Below are 23,016 nucleotides of genomic sequence, written 5' to 3'. Positions count from 1 at the left end.
GCATAATCAAAACTTCTATTAAAAATACTCGCATTACTCATCAGTTAAAACAATGAGCACTTGCCATGTACTGGGCTCAGGGAACAAAGGTGAAATGAGATTGTGGAATGGTAGAAAGATCCACTGAACTTGAAATTAAAATACATGATTCAGGGCTAGCACCAGGACTAATAGGTTAAGTTTCCACCTATGGTGAAGACATCCTTTATGGGAGCCAGTTTGAGTCCTAGCTGTTCTACTTCTGCTAGTGTGCCTGGGAAAGAGCAGAAGATGTCATCGGGTTGCTGTACCCACATGGGAAACCCAGAGGAAACTCTAGACTCCCGGCCTCAGACAGGCCAAGCTCAGGTATTGTAGCTATTTGGGGAGTGAATCACTGGATGTAAGACCTTTCCTTCTCTCTCTGTAAACCTGCTTTTCCAATATAAATAAATAAATTAATTAATTAAAAAATATATGTGATTCACCAGCTACACATCCCGACACATAGTGGGTCTGCAAAAAAGTGTTGAATGAATTTTTTTTTATTGGAAAGGCAGATATACAAACAGAAGGAGAGACAGAGAGGAAAACCTTCCGTCTGTTGATTCACTCCCCAAGCGGCTGCAATGACTGAAGCTGTGCTGATCCGAAGCCAGGAGCCACTCCTGGGTCTCCCACATGGGTGTGGGATCCCAAGGCCCTGGGCTGTCCTTCACCACTTTCCCAGGCCACAAGCAGGAAACTGGATGGGAAGCGGGGCTGCCAGGATCAGAACTGGCAGCCACATGGGATCCCAGCATATGCAAGGCGAGGACTTTAACCACCAGGCCACTGCACTGGGCCCATGTTGGATGAATTTTGGCTGAAGCTCCTTAAGCTTTCTGTTTCCTCCCATACATAAGGGGTCCAGAGGTGCTGCTTCCCTCACAGGTACCTTGCAAAGATGAATGGTAAAATGTGTGGTCCACTCTAGTTGAGAGCTAACAAAAACTGTGCTGGACTCTTTCCCATCCATTATTGCCTTGACTCCTCACAAAAATCTGGGGCCAGTGGTGGGGGTGTCAGTTCGTACCCTGGCTGCTCCACTTCCCATCCAGCTCTGTGCTTATGGCCTGGGAAAGCAATCGAGAATGGCTCAAAGCCTTGGAACCCTGCAACCACCTGGGAGACCCAGAAGAAGCTCCAGGCTCCCAGATTCAGATTGGCTCAGCTTAAGCTGTTGCCAACTGATGGCATGGGAGTTAACCAACTGATGGAAGATCTTCCTCTTGGTTCTTTTTGTCCATAAATCTGCCTTTCCAATAAAAACAAACAAGTCTCTCTCTCCCTCTTCCTCTGTGTGTGTGTGTGTGTGTGTGTGTGTGTGTGTGTGTGTATTCAAGTTGAGACTAAAAAAGAGGGAGAGATCTTCCATGTACTGGTTCACTCCTCAATCAGCTGCAGCATCTGGAGCTCAGCTGGTCTGAATCCAGGAGCCAGAAACTTCATCTGGGCCTCTTGCATGGATGTAAGGATCCAAGTACATGCGCCATCCTCTGCTGCCTTCCCAGGCACATGAGTAGGGAGCTGGATAGAAAATGGAGCAGCCACCAGGAGTCAAACTGGTGCCCATGTGGGATGCCACCACTACAGGCAGTGGCTTTACCTGCTTGTTACAGTGGCAGCCTCACAAGAGTTGTTTTATAAAATGCGACATACCCAGATAAAGAGAACATGGATTAAGACACAGAAGATTACTACTGCCAAGATGTTCCCTCTGGGATCCTATTCTTTCACCACCCATACCTCGAAAAAAATCATTATCTTCAGTATTAGCATCAAAGATACATTTTGACTGCTTTTGAAATTTCTGTAAATGCAATTCTATAATCTGTACTTATTTGCATCTAGTTTCACTTAACATCATATTTGTGAAATTCACTCATCTTATGCAAGTAGTTGATTCATTCTTTCTGCTGTGTAGTATTCTAGTTGCTCCACTTCTGATCCAGCTCCCTGATGATGGCTTGGAATAAGCAGCTGACAATGGTCCCAGTGCTTGGACCCCTGTTACTCACGTGGATGACCTGGCTGCTGGCTTCAGCCTTGCCCAACCCTGACCACTGCAGCCATCTCATGAGTGAACCAGCAGATGGAAGAGTTCCTCCCCTTTTCTTCCCACCCCCTGTAACTCTGCCTTTCAAATGAAAAATTAATTTTTTATAACGAAAGTAAGAGAGAGAGAGAGATACTGGTTCATTCTCCAAATGGCTTCATGCCAATGCCAGAAGCCAGGAACTCCATCTGGGTCTCATGCGGGTAACAAGAACTCAAGTACTTGGACCATCTTCTGCTTCTTATCTCATTAGCAGGAAGTTGGATTGAAACTGGAGTAGCAGGGACTTGAACCCACTCGGATAAGGGATGCAGGTGCCCTAAGCAGCAGCAGTTTAGCTTACTAAGCCCCAACATCATCTCCTATATTTAATTTTCTTTCCTATTCTTACTGATTTGGAGGTTTTTTAACATGTTCTGAATACAAGTCCTGTGTTGGGTGTTATGTGCTACAATTAAACTTTTTCACAGCTTGGCTTCCCCCCCTCCGCCCGAACAGGAGTTCTTAATTTTAATGTCCAATGATCCATTTTTTCCCCCTGTATACTTAGTACTGTTTTTTAAGAAGCCGGTGTCTACTCCAACCAAGGTCATGGATATCTCCTTTAGATACTGTTTTGTTCTACGTTTTACAGTTATATAAAGTCTGCCTGGAGCTGAACTGAGTGTCCACACACACACTGCTTCAATGGTTTGGTAATCGGGAACCGTGAACCCTGCAATTGGCTTCAATTTTCACCCCCCATTAAACACCTCCACCCCACACTTGGCTTTCATACAGACCCCTGTAAGTGTGACTGATAGGCCCGCTCCCCTGGCTTGTTTATTTGTGGCTTACCTGGGTCTTTGTCCCATCAACCCCCTAATCTGAAAGCCAGCCAGGTGTCTGCAGGCAGCAAAGCAATCCTCCCGGTGATTAAATAACGTGGGCGCGGAGGGCAGTGGATTGGGCGAAGTTCTGTCTCTCTCAAGGGAGGGCTTCAGCAAGGAAGGGGTCGACCCTGCAAACTCCTGAAGACCCCCAGAGTCAAGCCCTGAAGTCGAGACAGAGCAGAGCCAAGCGAGGTGACTGAATGCAAATGTCAAGGGGGGTTCCGTAGGGCCTCGCGAATCGGCTCGGCGGGGTGGGGCCGCCCAGCCGCAAATCACCAGTTGAGGGCCAGAGCGCACCGCGCCGGCTCAGAGCTGCGCCTCCTGCCGCCGGGACTGGTGCCGGGCCGGGAGCCGGAGCCGGAGCCGGAGCGCGGGCTGCTCCGCGGGTGCGCCGGGCGGATCATGAGCGGACTCGGCTCCCAGAGCAGAGGCAGAGCGGGCTGCGCGTGGCCGGCTGCGCGGAGCCTCTGAGACCCAAGCCCGGGCGCCCAAACGGGGAGGTGAGTCTTCAGGGTCATTGGACTGGTGCCGCTCCTCTTGCACTCCCCAGTTAGGAAGGCGGCGAAGTTTGTTGCTTAAAAGTTTAGGCTCTGGGGAAAAGTCGAGCGGTGCTGAAGGTGGTAGTTGTTTTCTTTTGGAGGCGGCGTTGGGGCCGGGGGTGGGGGACGCATTGGTTTTGAGGTGGCTCCAGCCGGCCCAGGACGCTCTGGGGGCGCCCCTGGACGTGGCCCGAGGCGGTCTGCAGCGAGCACAACTGCTCCATGGCCAAGCTCTTCTGCCTCATCTCCGGGCCCTGGCCCTCGCCCGACCCCAGCCTGCCGCAGGTTGGTGGAGGTTGGGGAGGGGAGAGAGAGGAGAGGCCGGGGCCCCCCAGGGGCTCCGCAGTCAGCACTCCGGCTGAGAGAGGGCAAGTAGGAAGTTTGCCCAGAGAGCGCTGGACCCCCGCTGCCTCCCTCTGTGTCCCTTTGTTGGGAAGGAGTGAATAGTTGGTTGTGGGGCTCCCCCATTGCTTCGGAGGGCTCCGGGTCAGGTGTGGACGCTGGTCGGGAGCCGGAGCCTGAGCCGGAGGCAGCTCCGCAGCAGCTGGCCGGGACGCCGCGCGTTGGGGCGCTGGGCAGGTTGGCTGGGGCGGTGACCTCTGTTACCAGGGAAGAAACCACGAGGTCCCACTCGCGTCTTGCTTTCGCTGGGGACCGCTCTAAACCTTGGTTCTTATCTCCCAAGGCTACAAAGACCTCTGTAAGGGGGAAAAAACAGTGGCTAGGGACGGTCAGTCTGGGAGCCCCCATCTCCCTCTGAGTTGCCAGGGATCGGCTTCGGAGTGGTGCTCCAGGCAGTGCGGGGGTGGCGATGTGTTCTGCGGGCTGGCAACACCTGGCGGTGGCCCGCGCGCCCCACCGCCCGGATTCCGTGTTCTCGGAGGTGCTGCCCAGAAACCTGGCATTTCCAGGATGATTAACTTTAGCTCTCAGTCTCCTGTTTGTGGAGGAAGACCTGCTTGTCAGATGGATGTCCAAGAACTTAAATCCTGGGATGTGTTTACTGAAATGCAATCCGTGGAATGATTCAGGCCACTAGACTTAATGAGTTTGCTTCGAAAGTTGCGGTGGGGGAAATACTGTCAGTTGTCAACTTAAGCAAAAAAAAAAAAAAAAAAAAAAAAAAAAAAACTGTATTCTAAGTGGATAAGCCAATTTACTATCTCCCGGGGTCCCAGGTCCCCACTTTGTCACTCTGCAGAAAGCAAGAACAAAAACAGATCAGAACAAACAACTGCAAGATCCAAGCCATACATTTTCTGTCCGCATCAACCCTAGCAGCCAAGCCAGTTACATTTCCAGACTTAAGAAAGCTAGGCATTTCTCAAAGCCTTTGTCAGATAACCATCTATGACTTTGGAGAAGATCCCATTTCAGAAATAAAAGGGAAAAACCTAAAGGCAGAGTCTGCTTATCTCTGCCTCAACTTGTGAGCTCAGCGGTGTCTTTGGTGAAGCAAGTGAGCTGGGCCACGGTGCACAAGCATGTCAGAGCCCAGCGGCTGCCCAGGGTCAGGGGGCACCACACAGGCTATGTCACCCTGGACATTCACAGGGATTTCTCCCTTTCATATCTAGACCCACGGTCTCTGACCTTAACCAGTTGGCATTAAACCAAGTTAGGACACTGCGTCGACTTCCCCACATGAGAGGTGAAGTCCAATGGCCAAAGTCTCAACTGGACTTTTTTTTTTGTAGGACTGAGTCCCAAATGTTGTGTCCACTTAAAGGAATGACTCAACAGAAGGAAAAAATTGCTTTGTCTTTCTCTCTGTCACTCTGCATTTCAAATAAACAAATTAAGCTTCCCCCCCCCCCAAAAAAAAGGGAAGAAGAAGAAGAAAGGCTTTATCCAAGCTTATTTGCTGTGCCTGGAAGAAGGATCTTCAAAAAAGTTGTGGAAATGTAGATTATGTAAGAGCTAGGCATGAATTTCACATTTTTTGTACCAAAAAAGCTTCTTAATGCCACTTAAAAAAATGATTGCTTTTTACTTGAAGGGCAGAGTTACCCTTCCATAAGCTGGTTCATCCCCCAAATAGCTTCAATGGCCAGAGCTGAACCAATCTGAAGTCAGAAGCCAGGACCTTCTTCCACATCTCCCACACGAGCAGGGTCCAAAGGCTTTGGGCCATCCTCTACTGTTTTTCTAGACCATAGGCAGGGAGCTGGATCAAAAGTGGAGCACGCAGGACTCGAACCAGTGCTCAAAAGGGATGATGGCACTAGAGGCAGAAGCTTAGCTTATGGCAGGGTACCCACCCTGTAATGCCACTTTTTAAAATGAATGTTTTCAAGTTCTTTCATGCCTGTGCCAGGTCTGTCTACTTGGCTTGGTGTGTTTACATGTATTCTACTTCCTGAGCACAGGGACCATTCTGACTTGGTACACACTGTCCCCAGTATCCAACAGGCTGACTTTGGAACAGATGCTTCTGTTGACTGCATGGAACCAGCTCTATCGATTCCCCCAGTCAAGGAGTTCTGAGAGGAAGTTGTTCTGGGCCAAGGAGCCTTATCGCTAACCCAGTGGACCTCAACCCTGGTGCCATATGTCCGATTGAAAAGACAGGTGCTGGGCCCTGGCCTACAGACATTCTGATGCCATTGCCTTGGGTTGTGACTTGGACATCCAGATTCTGTGAGCTTCCCAGAAAGAGCTTCCCAGACCACTTTGTTTCCAGAACTCTGTCCTGGCCTCTGGCTTTGTAAGTGTGAAGGAGCCCTGGTGAGATAGCGGCTGCAAGGGGATTCCTGCATCTGGTTCGGTTCCTGGCCACCTGAAAGATTCCCACACCAGGTTATAGCAAGCGGAGGGATCCGCTCTCGAAAGATCCCTGTGTGCATCAATAGCAGTTGCACCTGCCCTCGTTTTTCATGGCACATATGTAAACTTTTTATTTACCTTTTTTTTTTTAACATTTATGTATCATTTTATTGGAAAGACGGAAAGATGTACAGAGAGAGCTTCCATGTACTGGTTCACTAGCCTCCTGCTGCACCATCCCGCTGGCATGCCACGTGTAGTGAGCCTGTCCCGCTTCTTCCTGTGAAGGTCCCCTTCTGACAGCACATGGCAGCTAATGGTGCCTCGCCAAACTCCCAGCCACTGGCTGTGCCATTCTCTCTGTCCTCCCAGCCCTGGCACTGCCCTGGGTCAGAGGCTTTCTCTTTGCCTTAGGGTCAGCCAGAACCCCCTCCCCCTGCCTCCAGGGTTCCCTGCCTGGTCCTGGATCTCTGCTGCAGTCTGTCCCTGCCTTCCAGGTCTTCCTGGCCCTCGAGCCAAGCCCAGACCTGGGGCAGGCGGGACTTCATGATCTGTTCCTGGCCTGAACCAGGGATACAACACCCCACCTACGCCTTCCTGCACACCTGCACACTTCCATCCCCAGCCCCAGCATCCTCATGGAAGGCTTTGCTTTGTAAACTTCAGTCCCCCAGAGCACTTTGACTCTGTGGTTGAGATGCCATGTGAATCCTTCTGTCAGAATTGGTTATAGTCCCTACCAGCAGAAGAGTGTCTATGTCTGAGTTATGTTTTTCTTCGTTGGAGTTCTCCTGGTTGGGGATTGGGGCCCAGCTATCTTGGTTTATTCCAGTGTAATCGTCTTTTTCCTTTTTAAAATAAGATTTTATTATTTTTATTGGAAAGGCAGATTTATAGAGGAAAGGAGAAGCAGAGAGGGAAGTATCCATGGGTTCATTCCCAAAAGGCCATAGCAAGTGGAGCTGAGCCGATCTGAAGCTCTTCTGGGACTCCCACATGAGTGCAGGGTCTCACGGCTTTGGACCATCTTCCTCTGCTTTCCAAGGCCATGAACAGGGAGCTGGATGGGAAGTGGAGTAGCTAGGACATGAACCGGAGACCACATGGGATGTCAGCACTTTAAGGTGGAAGATTAGCCTGTTGAGTCAAGGCACTGTCCCTTCCCAGTGTCTTTTGTAGGGTGAGCCCTTCCAGGTCTTTGGAGCTGAGGGTAGCAAGGGGAGCTGCTAACATTTCCAGTTGCAGATAAAGTGGACGTGGGTGCTTTGCTGAGGGTCATATGACCCCAGAACACTGTAGCCCAGTCTTGAAGTCCAGATAGATCTTGGGCTTGCAGAGAGGAAGCAGGCTGCCAGGGACACTACAATTGCTGAGATTTGGTGCCTGTCATGCCAGCTTAGCAATAGGTTTGCCCAGTTGTTGTTGGCCTCTTGCACATGAAGAGGCCCTGTTGGGTGCGCTGGCTCTCTGTGTATCTTTGAAATGATCCAGGCCTGCCTAGGAGGAAGGGAGGTGCTGTAGCTTGCTTGATCAGCAAGAGTTCACAGCTGGGGTGAGCGGGGAGTATCAAGTAGAGGGATCCCAGTCACCTGCGGCACTGGTGGAGCGGCAAAGAGGGCCAGGAAGTTGGGATTCTTTTTTTTTTTTTTTTAATAACGATTAACATGGAGTGAGTGCTGACAGGGTACCAGGTACTGGTGAGAGCTGGGAGGGGCCTTCACGGGCACTCCCGAGTTTTCATTGTTGCGCATCTGCTGGAGCCAGGCCTTTTGTGTGGTCCCAATTAAACATGGAGCAAACAAACCTCAGAGTTCCCAGGCTTGACAAAGAGCGAGGGCATGGGGAGAATGAAGGGTCTCCTTCCACTCACCTTAGCACCTGTGGGCTCTTTGCACACACATAGAGCAGATCCCATGTGTTTTGTTGCACACACAGTAGATCTATCCTGCATAGCCTGCTGCCTTTATCCCAGCTCCACCTCAGTCACTTTCTGTCTGACTGATTGCCTTCATGCCCAAACTTGGAGCCAAAGTCTCCAACTTCCTCATAGAGCTGATGATGGCAGTACTCTTGAGTGATGATTTTCACTCCCAGATCTCCCCGGCCAGTGCAGTGGAAAAGGTGGAATGTGTAGAATTGGAATTGGGATTCTGGGAGGAGGACAGAGCCAAGGGCTGTTCTCTGGCCTTTGTGACCATTTGGGGAGTGAACCAGCAGATGAAAAATCTCTGTCTCTCTCTCTCCTCTCTAACTCTGCCTTTCAAAAAACAGAAGGCTTATATCATCCGACTTAGGGTAAAAGCAGTTTGTTCTGGGGGAGCCGGGAGCATGGCCTTGCCTCTGAGTGAGCATTTCTGCTTGGGACCACAGCTTGGAGCAGCGTGGGGGCTACTTTTGCATACAGCTTGAGGAGCCATTTTCCTTTCCTTTTCTGCTCCTCTGCTTGTTACCTTTCTTCCCTCCTTCCCCTTCCTGAGAACACAGGCCCCCTTGGGCATTGATGATGGCAGGCATTTTCCTCTTCTCTCTGGGGGACAATATGAGTGGAACCTCTACCCTGGTGGCTTTCCTTTGCAGCTGAGCCCACTGATGGATGGAAAAATGGTCCACCTCCCGACCCTTGCCTGTCTTTGTTAGAGCACTCTGGTTTATGCAGAAGCACCAGCTGTTTGTTTGAAGAGTTTTGCCCCATTCCTTTGGGTGGTAAATGAAGGGCTAGGTTGGCACAGAGATGTTCTAACAGAATACCAGCCATCCTCACGTATTCTTATTTTTTGTAGGACGGTGGAAAAAGGTGAGCTAAATTATGTAGCAGTTTGTAACGGTTTCTCTAATACATGTATTAAACCGTGGGGCTGCCTGTTGTCCTGCTCTGTGAGCTATACTTTTCCATCAACTTCTGTTGTCCAAGGTGTTGAAATGGTTTGTGGACTTCTCATGACTCTGTGTGTGTTTGCTATTTGGTTTTGTTGCCCATCCAGGAGAGTTTCTGTACAGGCTCCTAAGAGTAGGACGTGCCTATGATTCCCATTGGTGCTGGACTCCATCAGTGATGCTGCCGCCTGTGCTTGTCTTTGTATGATTTTCTCTTGTTAGGTGGCCTGTCCCCCTGTCCTTGAGTAGGGTGGGAAAGTAGCACTGGAGAGCCTCTCTGAATGATGCTTTCATGCTTTCTTTCCACCTCAGAGTTGAGCATCATGGCCGCAGGAAAGTTTGCAAGTCTTCCCAGAAACATGCCAATGAACCACCAGTTTCCCCTGGCCTCCTCCATGGACCTGATGAGCAGCAAGTCCCCTCTCGCTGAGCACCACGGGGAGGTCTATCAGGACGTGTCCATACATGGTACCCTTCCACGGAAGAAAAAGGGCCCTCCTTCTGTCCGATCCTGCGATGGCTTCAGCCACATGGGCACGCTGCCCCACTCCAAGTCCCCACGACAGAACTCGCCTCTGACCCAGGACATCATCCAGGGAAGCCCACTGCAAGACTGGAAGGGTGAAGCCTTCACCTTCAGGTAGCTTCCCTAACTGACGGGTGAAAATGACTTGTCTCCAAGGGTGTTCAGGGGAGTTCTTGTGTAGGAGCAGTGGGATAGGTTCACAGAGCAGGTAGCCTATTGAACTACCACAGGCCCTGTCACCTAGCTTTAATAGTCACAACTCATGGCTAGCACTGGTTTTTAATCTATTCCTACCCACTGTCCCTCCTCTGGAATCATCATCATCATCATTATTTTAAAGATTCATTTTTATTTATATGAAAGATAGAGGTACACAGAGAGAGGAGACAGAGAGGGAGAGAGGAGAAAGACAGAGGGAGAGATGTTCCACTTACCAGTTCATTCTCCAAAAGGCTACAGCAGCCAGCCAGCCATAAGCAAAGAGCCTGGAATTCCATCTGGGTCTCCGGTACAGGAACCCAAGGGCTTGAACCATCTTCTGCTGCCTTCCCCAGGCACATTGGCAGGGAGGTGGCTGGACCAAAAGTGGAGCAGTAGGGACACAAACTGATAGCCACAAAGGATGCTGGAATTGCAGTTGATGGCTTAATGTACTGAGGCATCATGTCAGTTCCCAAAATACATTGATTTCTTTTTTTTTTTTTTCAATAAAATACAGTGACTTCATGAAGCCTTGGTGTCACCATGAAAATTCTGCCCAGTCCCTTGAGTGTCCTAATTGAAGGTTTGGTCTGGTGTTGAAGGCGTTCTAGCAATGAATCTTTGCAGTAGTCTGTTCTTGCACTTAGACCTGGTGGTGGGAATGTGTTAACAGTGTATCTGAAACCGTGTCTTCATCAGGCTTGTGTTCTAGGGAGGGACTGGGTAAGAAGTTTAAGTAAGCAAGCAAGATAACTGCACATTATAGTGAATGTGTAGAAACTGCATGATACGCTGCTGATATATTGAGAATAGTGCCTCTTGGTAGGATGGGCAGGTCTCTAAGACTTGCAGCCCCAAGTCTTCCAAGATGTTACAAGCATGGGCAAATTGAGTTCAGAAAACCATTGGGAGCAAGTTTGGCATGTTATTTTTGTAATTAATTAATTAGAAAGGTGGAGTTATGGAGTGGGGGAAGTGGAGGAAGACAGAGAGAAAGAAATCTACGTGCTAGTTCACTTCTCAAATGACTGTGTTGATCAGGAACTCCATCCTGGTCTCCCATGTGGGTGGCAGGGAGTCCAAGTACCTGGGCTATCTCTGCTGCCTTCCTAGGCTTATTGGCAGGTAGCTGGAATGGAAGCAGAGCAGCTGGGACCCAAACTGGTGTTCCAGTATGGGGTGCGGGTGTCATATCTTAGGTGTGTCTTAACCGACTGTGCCACAACACTGACATCTTTGAAACATAGCATGCCGCTGGAGTGTAGTAAGTTAGTAGAATTGCTTCTCGGCCTTTTGGCTAAGATGAAGTGTAAGTTGGTAGAGGGGTAGGCAGACAAGGGTTCAGAATTTTAGAGGCAACTGTTTGGGGTAGCAGCTAAGACAGCTGCATCTCATATCCGAGTGCTTGAGTTTGTGTCCTGGCCCTACTCCTGTTCCAACTTCTTGCTAATGCACACATAGGAGACCTGGATTGGTTTACCAGATCCTGGCCATGGCTTGGCTTTTCAAATGAATAAAACTCAGAGAGTTTTTAAAAATTAAAAAAAGGATTAGTTTCAATTTCAGAATTGTAGTAATACAAGAAGTAAATAAGTGCAGACCTAGGTATTCCCTGAAGAAGTAGTAGATTCTTAAAATGTTTCTGGTACTAAATCAGAAAGTTCCTGGGGTTGGAAGGCCCTGGACCTGCTCCAGAAAATCTAAATGGATGTCCTGCACACTCAGATGTAGCAATGGGCTGCTGATGGAACAGGTAGCTGCATAGGCGCACCCCTGAGCATTGGGTGGATAGTGTCCCTTTGTTGGCCCTGAATGGGCAAAGATGCAGAGGGGAAGCAGCAGGGACAAGTTGCTCCTGAACAAAAATGAGCACAGCTGCCAGACTACAGGGGCCGGAGTAAGCACCTGCTGTGACCTTGGCTTGCCTTTTCTTTGGGAACGTCTCTTCTGCACTGAGACAGGCGCCTGCCCTGTACTGGACACAGTTCACAAACCCCCTGAAACTCCTGGCTAGGCGCCAACTTTTAACAAGAAACAAAGCTGACTGGAGGGGTTGGGCAGGGAGGAGGTGGTGATGGAGTCCCCACCTTCCTGTCTTGAGGAAGTTCTTCCTAAACAACAAGGTCTAAGCAATCAGACTGCAAGGAGTTCAAAGCTTTCCGATTAGAACCCTGACTTGGACAGAGAGCAGGTCACTGTGAGAGGTGAGTGCAGGTCCTGGGTTTGAAGTCCAGGCTGGGGAAAACTGAGCAAGCAATGCTGGTATAGGGCTTTCTTATGATTCAGAGCTGGGCCAATGAAAATTCGTATCTTTTTTTCTTGATTTAAAATCTCTTTTAATGAATCCGGGAAGTAACAAGTAGATACTCTTCAAAAATGATGCTGAGTTAGAAAGCACGTGGTTGTGGGTCAGAGCCTCACAAAGGCTTATTTCCTCCCATTCCTAACACATTTTTTAAGAAGTCCTGAGACAGCTTGACTTTTAAGGGGTTCAAAGCACCTTTTATTGCTTATAAGTATTCCTAAAAAGATTATGAGCCTCAATTCCTCCTTAGAACAAGTCATGGTAGAAGCAAGATTTGGGCATGTGAAAAGCCAAGGCATGGTAGGCTAATTTTCTGCCTGTGGTGCTGACATGTAGGCACCAATTCAAGTCCTGGCTGTTCTACTTCTGATCCAGCTCCCTGCTAAAAGCTTGGGAAAGCACAAAAGGATGGCCCAAGTGCCTTGGGCCCCTGCACACATGGGAGACCCAGAGAAAGCTCTTGTTGTAATATGTATTTTTAAATATGTATTTCGTTTATTTGAAAGGTAGGGCTAGAGAGTGAGAGATATTGAGAGAGAGCTTTCATTTGTTGGTTCACTCCCCAGATGACTGCAGCAACTGGTACTGGGCCAGGCGCTTCTTCATGGGCGCAGGGGCCCAAGCATTTTGGCCATCCTCTGCTAATTTCCAAGGTATATTATCTGGGACATGTATCAGAAGTGGAGCAACCGGGACTCAACCTGGCACCCATTTGTGATGCTGGTCCTGCAGGTGGTGGCTTAACCCACTACATCACAAGGCTAACCCCGGTTGCAATATTGCAGTGTATGTGTTCACAAACTCGGGAAGAGTGCTGATGGCAATTTAGATATGTCAAAGAGAAACCCTAAAATACTTCCTGTAAGGGAAGATGTAAATGTTATCAATAAGCAAAGAAAATATTATAAACTGAGGCTAAGATATATGGTAATTATTATAACTATTCTATTTCATTTTTTACAACAATCCTCTGCTTAATTGGCAAATTCAAGTTTGTCATGAGTATGTGTAGGAAACAAGCACATTGTGCATAGGGTTTGGTACTACCCACCATTTTGGGCATCCACTGGGGGTTCGAAGAGTAGCCCCTGTGGATAAGGGGGAACTACTATTCTCTGATAGCCACAGGTTTGTTATTTCCCAAAAACATATGCATAGTTTATTAATCATAAAAAATCATCTTTATTTAGTAACCAGATATCTGCCATATGGAGGAACCTAGGCAAAGGAGAGAAAATACCCCTTTTGACCAACAAATCTGTGTTAAGCTGTCAGGTCCATATGTGACATATCCTCTTGAATTATCAATACCTCGCACACCTTAAATGTCTTGATGATATGTTCCTGAACTATCTTGTTTGAGCATCATGGCCATGTGTTGAGAGACAGGGCGGTTTTCAGAATGAACATCTTCCTCTTCATCATTGACAAGCTGGGAAAGTATCAGAGCTGTTGAGACACCTGAAGTAACACGCTAGTTAATGACTTAGCTCAGTCTTCTCAGATTGTATGCAGGAAATATTGAAGGGTCCGTCCCAGATCCAATGTGCAGCAGCTTCCCTAGACTGTTGGTACCAGCTATGGTCACCCTTTCTGAGCTGTCCTGTTACACAGAAGGGGTCAGTCCCCTGTCTAACCCAGCACCTTGGATACCTGGTTTGGGGAGAAACAAGCTGTGGCCCCTAAGAGCAGACAGAAGGCAGGCCTGGATGGGGAGTTGGCTTTCCCCTTTGGAGATGTATCCGTTGGCTTTGTTGTTGTCTTGGCTGCCCTTGGATGTACTTGTGGTTTTGAAAGGTGGCCAAAGGGAGCTGGGGAGCTCTTGAACCTGCTGCCTGATGTCACAGAGGGAACTTTTGTTCCAGCAGTGGAGCCAGGCTGCTGCTGGGGGCCTGCAGACAGGATTTCCTCTGGACAGAAGCGTTCAGCTGATGGCCTTTTGGTTCCTTTATCTCCCCGGATGAATTTGTGTGCATATACAGGAGCTTCCTTGGGCTGAGTTGGGGTGGGGTAGGGGATCGATCCCTGATGTTGGGATGTGTGTGTTGCTGGCAGAGCCTAGGGATCAGTGCTGGGAGACTGCATGGGTCCTTTTCCAGCCTGTGGGTACGGGGCGGCACGCATTCCTGGGAACAGCTGCCAGGGCCTCCCTCTGCCTCCTGTGCCGTGGCGCATGTGGCAGGACAATGCAGTATTTCATGAGCTCTCAGGAGTGGAGCTGACTGACTCATCACAAGTGTTTTAACTGACAGTGGCCTGAAGCTCTGCATAATTGTCCCTTTCCCAGGCTGCAAGTGACCTGTTGTGTCATTTCTGGTCATGTCGTCAGGGTGGCAACCACTGCATGAGGCACAGTATCCCTGTTTGAAACACCAACTTTATGGCCTGTCATTGCTCTCTTGTGAAGAACCGTTTTAGTTGCTCCCACCAAATATGGTAATGTCTGAGCCAGCCAGCCTTGAGTTCGCAGTTAGAAAGACCCCCACATAAACACCTGTAGCTTATCTATATATGGGCTTTTTACACATTGGAAACTTTCCACATGCCCAGGAAGCATTGGACTTAGAGGATTTAACAAGTAAAAATTCTCTTTATTAAGTGATTAGATTCTATGTAATAGGATGTATACTTCCCTGGTTAGTAGGGTGACAATGACTTTTTAACAGCCAAGTTCAAGAGGGCCTCTAAAAGGGAAAATCATCCTTCATGGGTTGAGTGTTTTATTTTGAAGATGTCAGCGTGGATTTCCCTAACATTTGGAAATGCCCTGGAGTTTGAATACAACAATTATGAAGGGTGAGTTCTCTACGGTGGTGAATGCCAGGACCTGGCTGGCCCCTGGTGTGCTGAGGCCAGTACCAGCTAGCTGGGTCAGAGGTGAAGGTGACCCATACATCCTAAGCCACTCCTAGCTGGAGGAAATGAGCCCAGAGGGTGGGGGGCACCTGCAGGGCTCCCAGCTGCCTGACGGTGGTCTTCCATCATATGCTGACAAAGATGATTTGAACCCCAAGGCTGGGTATCTGCATTCTCAGCTGTTCTTGGATTTTTTTTTTTTTTAAACCAAATGCAAACCACAACCGAACACATGATCAGAGAATGAGACAGTGTAGCCTTGTCGAGTGGAGCTACTCTCCATCTCCTCCCCCTAGAGACAGGCTGGCCTTCCCATCTTGTTTTTTTTTTTCAGGCCTCCTGCGTGCTGCTTTTAGTGTTTTGGGCTTTTCACATACTTCAGTAAATGTTGGCCTTGTTAATAGAAGGTGCTATGCAGTTACAAATAATTATCATTGTTGTATCCCATGGCTGCTGTCAGAGCCATCCCAGTCTGGCCAGACTATGCAGGCTGGAGAAGCCAGGCTGTGAAAATGTTGATTGCAAAGGAGGCTTACCTCAGGGGGTCTATGCTGGGTGGCTGTAGACCAGCCTGATGAGGCCCTGATATCCCAGCCACTCTGCTGCCTACGATGGTGTATCACCACCTAGGCTTGTCCCCCAAGAAACCAGCTGCAGGACTGGATGTAGAATTTGAGGCCTTCTCTATTTGAAGGATTCTGCTGGTTATCCATACGCATTCCAAACCTTCAGTGCAGCCTCCTATGTAGTTGCAGATTTATCTACATGTATAGGTAGGATGACTCCTGCGTGAAACCTGTCCAGGAATCCAGGAATCTTATCTTAGTCCAGATCCCTGCTTTTAGCTCTTGTTTTTTTTTTTTTTTCCCTCACCACCTACTAAGTAAGTGACTCTAAGCTATAAAATGGGATTGAAAAATCACACCCTTGTGGATTGCTGTGAAGGTTAACTGATTGCTAATTTTGAAGGTGCCCCACATTCAGCACCCTGACTTTCACACCACAGCTTGGTCCACCCTCCTGGGAGTCTTCAGTCCTGGGTCTATTCTTTGTTTCCACCCTCTCACCAGCATTTTATTCTGCTGCTGCTCAAGTCTGCTGGGATAGCTGGCCATGAAGGTCACTGAAAAAAAAGGCTGCTACTAACCTTGACTGCAGTAGTCAGAGTGTGACCTTGAGTAAATTGTTTTGCCTTTCTGCATGTCCACGTCCTCAGAGTCAGGTGCAGCCACTGTGTGCTTGGCATGGAGGAGGCGGCCAACTGGTTTCCTGCCTGCCTTCCTTCCTCCTGGAAAGCAGAGCCTGGGAGGCTGCTAATCCTCTTCTGTAACCTGAGATCACCTTCAGTGCCTGGGACATCTGGAGAAAGTGTCCCTCGTGTTGACAGCTGCTGCTGCCGAGCCTCCCTCTTGAATGTGCCCTACAGCAGTGCATCTTGGCCAGCATTTTACAGGTATAATATCCACCTAGGGCACTAAAATCTCAGCACACCATTGTGCTAATACACAAAATACAGCCTGTCTTCTGTGGGCTGGCCTCCAGCCCTGCCTGATCCTTCTTGTGCTTCATGGTGGCGTACTTGCTGTTCAGTCTTGAGCACATGCTTGTGAAGCTAGTGTGCCAGGCACTGTAGGAAGGCTAGGTTACCCAGTGAATAATGAAATGGCTGTGGTCTCTGTCCTTAGGGACTTCCAGTTAAAGAAATAGGTGCATAACCACAAAAAGAAGAGGTGAGCGGAAGGTCATATCAGAGGGTTAGACAGGCAAAAGGTGGGAACCTGAGGAGAGACTGTAAAAAGAGAATATGTAATATTTCATAGTTTTGTTACAAAGTAGTCAAGTGATGGCTTTGAAATAGGTTAAATAAAATATAATTAACCTCACCTATTTAAAAAAAAAATTGCCATCAGAAAATTGAAATTGTTCCATGTGACTCACATTGGATTTCTGCTGGACAACACTTGCTGGCCTAGACCTTGGTGTGGAGTTAGGTGCCCTCGTTAGAAGGGGGAACCGTTTATCCTTCGTGGAATTTTTCGGCACGGGAATGGTATGATCAGCTTCAGGCTGTAGAAGATTGTCCAGTTTCTCCAGAGCGGACTGACTGAGGGGGGAGAGGGCTGAGAAAAAGAGATTGATTTTCTTTAATGATTTATTATTTTTATTTAAAAGTCATATTTACCAAGAGAAGGAATGATAAAGGGAGAGAGACTTTCCATCTCACTGGTTCACTTCTCAAATGGCTGCAACAGCCGGAGCTCAGCTAATCTGAAGCCAAGAGCCAGGAACCCCTTCAGGGTCTCCCTTATGAATGCAGGGTCCCAAGGACTTGGGCTATCCTCTGTTGCTTTCCTAGACCACAAGCAGAGAGCTATATAGGAAACAACGCAATGGAGATACGAACCAGCACCCATATGAGATGCCAGCACCACAGGGTGGAGGATTAGCCTATTAAGCCACAGCACTGGTCCCTGGAGGATGATTTTTTATGAATTTGATAGGAAAAAGATCTAGTTCTCTAAGCTTGTCATCAAACAAAGCACATCCTTCTCCATTCCTTGCTTTTTAAATAAACTTTTTTTAATTTGAGAAAAGTAGACCCACCTTCCCAGAGACCCTTTTCCCATGGGCCTGTCTGTGCAGCATGTTGAATCTGCTAACTGACAGCTGTGTAGGTTAAGCAAGGGCCCAGCAGGCTGTGGTTGGCACTCAGACATTGCCTGAGGAGTGATGGCTGCTTTCCCCAGGTTCAAGTGGTTGAGAATCACCTGGAGGACAGGTGATTGCCTAGGGAAGCGGGTAGGTCAAGGGCGTACATTGCTATAATCTGCTCGGCTGAAGGTCTCCTGGAGGACGTGATCTCAAGATCAAAGCACTTCGCTTCTGCTTCTGAATTAGTGGAGGGCAAAAAGGAGCTTTACAAACACCCTGCTTTAGAAGCGGGGAATGGCTGGGGGAGGGGCCGACTGGCCTGGTGGGCAGATAAGACACCAACCAAACAAAGGGTCTGTTTTTATCAAAAGTGCTGTGTTTGGGCTTCCACAGGCTGAAGCCTGATGATTCATGCTGCCAGAGCCTCCCGTGCCTGCCAAGAGGCAGACTGGCCTTGATAGGGTTTTTCTTGTTCTTATCCTATGCAGTTTGGCTGTTGCCAAGTTAAGTTTTCAGCTGTGGCCTTTAGCTTGATGCTGTCAGTAGAGGTCGGCTGAGCACAGGTTAACCCGTGATTGGGTCAAGTTAGCTTTGTAAGTAGCGTGATGTGCAGGATACTTGGATGGTTCTGTTTTAATGTGGTCTGAGCTGTGGCCATGTCTTAATGTCATTCATGAATACACTGCATTTTCAGATGAGATAGAAACTGACTCTGAGAAGCAGGAACTGGTCCTTGAAGTGAAAAAGCAGCAGCAGTTTTTAGAAGTCTCTGGGCTCTCAACTTTCTTAATTGCCAGGGAAGGAAATGTGTCCACTGCCACTGCTGCCTGTGGACAGATGAGAAGAAAGCTTCTCAAAGGCAGGGAAGTAAACACTGTCCCCTTGACCTCAGGCTCCAAAAGGGAAACACAGTTCCTGAACTCTGGGCAGGCTCTGACCACGGTTGCACAGGAGGTAGCTCTGTCTTTGAAGAATGTGTTTGCAGCACTGTCTCCATCCAGCCTGAACCCTCTTGGGGGCGAGCATTCACACAATGTGTGGGATGAGCTGAGACCGCTTTGATGGAACCATTCCCGAGTCCTCTTGAGTGTTGCCTTACATTGCAGCTGCAAAGACAGAGTGGCTAGGTCTTTGGCTATTTGGGGAGTTCATGGCCCTGGGAGAAAAGGATGCCCATTTTGAACCCACGTCCTTAATACCACCTGTTCCCTCAGTCTTTGTTAGTGAGTCAGCTTCCCACACACAGTGTGGCCCTCTGTACCGCTCTACTGGTTGGTTCCATCAGTGATTGTGTTTTCCTTGAGCACTGGCCCCTAACAACTCTCTGTTTCATGTTGCTTGTTGATCTCAAGTGGTACCTTCTAGATAACTTTTCCCCCAGGGCTTGCCTCCAGTTGCTGTGTGCCTGAGTGACCTGAGACCCAGACCCCAGAAAGGCCAGGCCATGCAGCCCAGGACTCAGTCAGACAGTGACTGTGGACTGAGTGCCGAGTGAGCAGAGGATTGTGACAAATGCTAACTGGCAACTAAAACTGCTTTTAGAAATCACATTTGGAACAAGAAGACCAAAGAGAAGGGGAAGGAGACCAAGCCGCTGAGCTTCTGTGCAGCTTGCTTTCTTTCTATCAAGGAAGGGACTGCTCTGATGGGAAGGCTAGTCCAACCATGGAGGCAAAAGTGCAGGCCTGGAGTAGATGAAGCCTGAAACAGGCTCTTGTGCCACTGGTAATGTGAAATCCCGAAGTCTGGGAAGGCTGAGAGTGCCCTAGGCCAGTTCAGCAAACCTGCGTGCTTGAAGAATACCAGGGTAACAGAACCCCAGGGAAGAGGGGAGGAGGTATTTTTTAAAAAGAGATAGGGCAATTCAGTTAATCTGCAATAATACCATTGACATCGATTTTGGGAACTTGTCTGGAATGGATTATAAGCGTTATGATCTATGGCTCTTTAGAACGGGAAGCAGCAGCCACTGTTCTGTTTGTAGCCAGCAGGGCTTTGCAGAAAGCCAGTCACACCCAGTTAGTGCACCATCATGGGATAACCAGTAAGCTTAGAGTAATACTGAGAAACCACATATGCCACTGTCAGTCACAATGACACTTGGGATGAAACACACTTGGGCTTCAACATCCTGGTCTGTTATTAAAGGAGATTTAGACAGCAATTTTGGAGTATGGACCACATGGATGGATGACCTGAATCTTTTTAAAATTAATTAATTAATTTTATTTTGGGGTGAAAGGCAAATTAACAGGAGAGAGAGAGAGAAAGAAAGAGAGAAATGAGTCTTCCATCCACTGTTCACATCCCAAATGGCAGCAGCAGCTAGAATTGGATTGGTTTGAAGTCAGGAGCCAAGAGCTTCTTCTGCATCTCCCACATGGGTGCAGTGGCCTGAGCACTTGTACCATCCTTCATTGCTTTCCCAGGTCATAAGCAGTGAGCTGTATTGGAGGTGGAACAGTCAGGATTGTCAGGATTTGAACTGGCACTTATATGGGATGCTGGCACTGCAGGTGGAAGCTTATTGTGCTGTTCCATGGTGCCAACCCAATGACCTAGATAATTTTAATTTTAGTTTTGGTGTTGTTTACATAATTGAGAAGGATCCATGCCCATGTAAACCACCAATTAGAATGGGAAGGGTTGCCAATGACCTGAATCTTAAGGGAATATTTAATGTGTTGCAATGACAGAAATGAGGTCCAAATGATGTTGGAATTTTTGAATACAAGGGACCAAGTCTAATTGGACAAAATTTCATAGAGAGGGACAGAGACTTGTTTCAGGGGTCTTCAAGAAGTTCATGGGAGCCCATGTTAAGAAAAAATCCTGGGCCCGGCGGCGTGGCGTAGTGGCTGAAGTCCTCGCCTTGAACGCCCAGGGATCCCATATGAGCGCCAGTTCTGGTCCTGGCAGCTCCACTTCCCATCCAGCTCCCTGCTTGTGGCCTGGGAAAGCAGTCGAGGACGGCCCAAGGCTTTGGGACCCTGCACCCACGTGGGAGACCCAGAAGAGGTTCCAGGTTCCTGGCTTCGGATTGGCACAGTACTGGCCATTGTGCTCACTTGGGGAGTGAATCATTGGACGGAAGATATTTCTCTCTTTCTCTCTCTTCTCCTCTCTGTACATCTGACTTTGTAATAATAAATAAAAATCTTTAAAAAAAAAAAAAAGAAGAAAAAATCCTGTGTGGATTTCAAAAGTCTCTTTTCACCAAAATAAATTTGTCTATTAATTCTTTCCACAAACTTTATACAGCACCCTTGTGTTACAAGCACAGACACATTTATTGTAAAGCAAAGCTAAGAGTTTGACTGGAGCCTCAGAGTAAGCCAGTGCTGGCCATGGTTGTCAGTGAAGCTAAATGTGATTCGAGGAGCATTAATTGAAGTGTAATATTCAAACCAGGGGATGAGGCTGCCCACATCACATCTGGTGAATTGTTCTTAGCTCTCAGTGTCCCTACTACCCAGCAGTGGCAAAATTCCGCTTAGACCTCTCTGCTGTGAAGCTGATCTGTTGATTTCATCACCGAGGGGTTTGCCTTCTGCATTGGTGAAGAGAGACTTAGCTTGTCATGTGTTATCACCGGGAGGAGAATGCAGAGGAAGCGCCAGCCTTGATCCACCAATTGCTGGTGACATGTGCTTTAACAATTGAGACATTGGGATGTGGAAGAATAGAGCTGTTCTCGTTTATTTTGCAAGGTGATCTAACAAAAATGCTTAGCAGTGTTGTAGACTCACTGTGTAAGCCAGTCAAGGCTGTGCAGATGGGGTTCCTCTGCCTGTAGTGAGAATATAACTTGATTGTGGCCTTACTGTGATTCCCAGTGTCAGTAAATATCAGTTAGCCCCAGCACACACCAGCTAATAGTTTTTTCTTCCATCAGTGTCATTTCTCCACTCACTGTATCAGCCCTGTTTAAAATACTTGTTTCTTTCGTATCTCCAATATACAGACATGGCCTAATGGTAACCTCTCTGTCCTCTCCATTGTCTCCGTGGCTAATTTCCTCCTTGACGTTTCAGCAGTATCCAGAGCCGATGGTTTCTTGTCAAGGTTTTGAATACACCTGTTCACTGGGGCTGGGATACTAGGTTTCACTTGCAGTGTGCCTTCCTGTGCTGGGGAAGTTGCGTCTGAGGCCGGTGTGGTTCTCTCCAGGCTTGTGGCTGAGTTCTGTCCCTGAGCAGGCCTATTGGTCCGAGAACCACTGTGTATTGTGCTGTGTCCACATCCCCTGGTTAACCCATGAAGGGCAGGCAATAGGAGAGACATGGGGCCTAGATTGAATGCCCAGTAGAGGGAACACATAATACACTCACAATCATGGGAACACATACACTTGTATACACTTATACATGCTAACATTAACACACATGTACTCTCACACAGATAGACACACTCATACATATTCCCCTCTCACATATGCCTGCACACCCAGACATACATTCATAGGCACTCATATACATTCATGCATACATTCTTGCATGCACACATTCAGACACTCTCATACACACTCCCATATATACACACAGAACATGTGCTCTTACATACAAGCACTGCACCCAAGTCCCACCTATATACACTATCACACACACACACTCGTATACACACAGGGACACACACACACAGACTTAACATTTATTAAACCACTGTGCCCTAGCGATAGAAAAATGAATAAAATGTGGTTCCTGTTTCCAGTAAGATCAGAGTCCAGCAAGGGAGGACACACTCATCATGCAGTGTGTTATAGTTGTTACCACCAAGTGTTATATCCCACAGGAAAGGATTGCTGGGGAGCTGCTGTTAGGTGGGGTGGGGTAGAGTTGTCTAGGAAGGTGGAAATGAATGGAAAAGAAGATGAGACTCCAGGGTCAATGGGCACCAGTTTGTGTCTTGGCTGTTCCATTTCCCATTCAACTTCCTGCTTGTGACTTGGGAGGATGGCAGAGATGGCCTAAAGCCTTGGGACCCTGTACCCATGTAGGACACCTGAAGGAGGCTCCTGGCTTCAGATCAGCTCAGCTCCGGCTGTTACGGCCATTTGAGGAGTGAATCAGTGAATAGAGGATCTTTCTTTCTGTGTGGATCTGTCTTTCCAATAGAAATAAAAATCTTCAAAAAGAAATATAAGAATGCTTGATTGGGGCCCAGCGGCATGGCCTAGCGGCTAAAGTCCTCGCCTTGAAAGCCCCGGGATCCCATATGGGCACCGGTTCTAATCCCGGCAGCTCCACTTCCCATCCAGCTCCCTGCTTGTGGCCTGGGAAAGCAGTCGAGGACGGCCCGATGCATTGGGACCCTGCACCCGCATGGGAGACCCGGAAGAGGTTCCTGGT

At 48.3% G+C, this 23,016-nt stretch overlaps 1 protein-coding gene across 2 annotated transcripts in view; it reads left to right on the top strand.

Annotated features, from left to right (window-relative positions):
- Positions 1 to 23,016, top strand: part of BCAR3 (BCAR3 adaptor protein, NSP family member) — a 179,123-nt gene that overhangs the window by 67,824 nt on the left and 88,283 nt on the right. The window contains exons 1-2 of one of the 2 annotated variants that reach the window (XM_058659259.1): positions 3,245 to 3,449; positions 9,441 to 9,768. In XM_058659259.1, coding sequence (XP_058515242.1) covers positions 9,452 to 9,768 — 317 coding nt within the window. In that variant the 5' untranslated portion in view covers positions 3,245 to 3,449; positions 9,441 to 9,451. Of the gene's footprint in view, positions 1 to 3,244; positions 3,450 to 9,440; positions 9,769 to 23,016 lie in introns of those variants that run through there. The other variant, XM_058659260.1, reaches the window with a different exon arrangement.

The sequence above is a fragment of the Ochotona princeps genome, chromosome 2 (assembly GCF_030435755.1).
Source record: "Ochotona princeps isolate mOchPri1 chromosome 2, mOchPri1.hap1, whole genome shotgun sequence".
NCBI lineage: Eukaryota > Metazoa > Chordata > Mammalia > Lagomorpha > Ochotonidae > Ochotona > Ochotona princeps.
The sequence above is the reverse complement of the archived record's forward strand: the minus strand, read 5'-3'. Positions and strand labels throughout refer to the sequence as shown.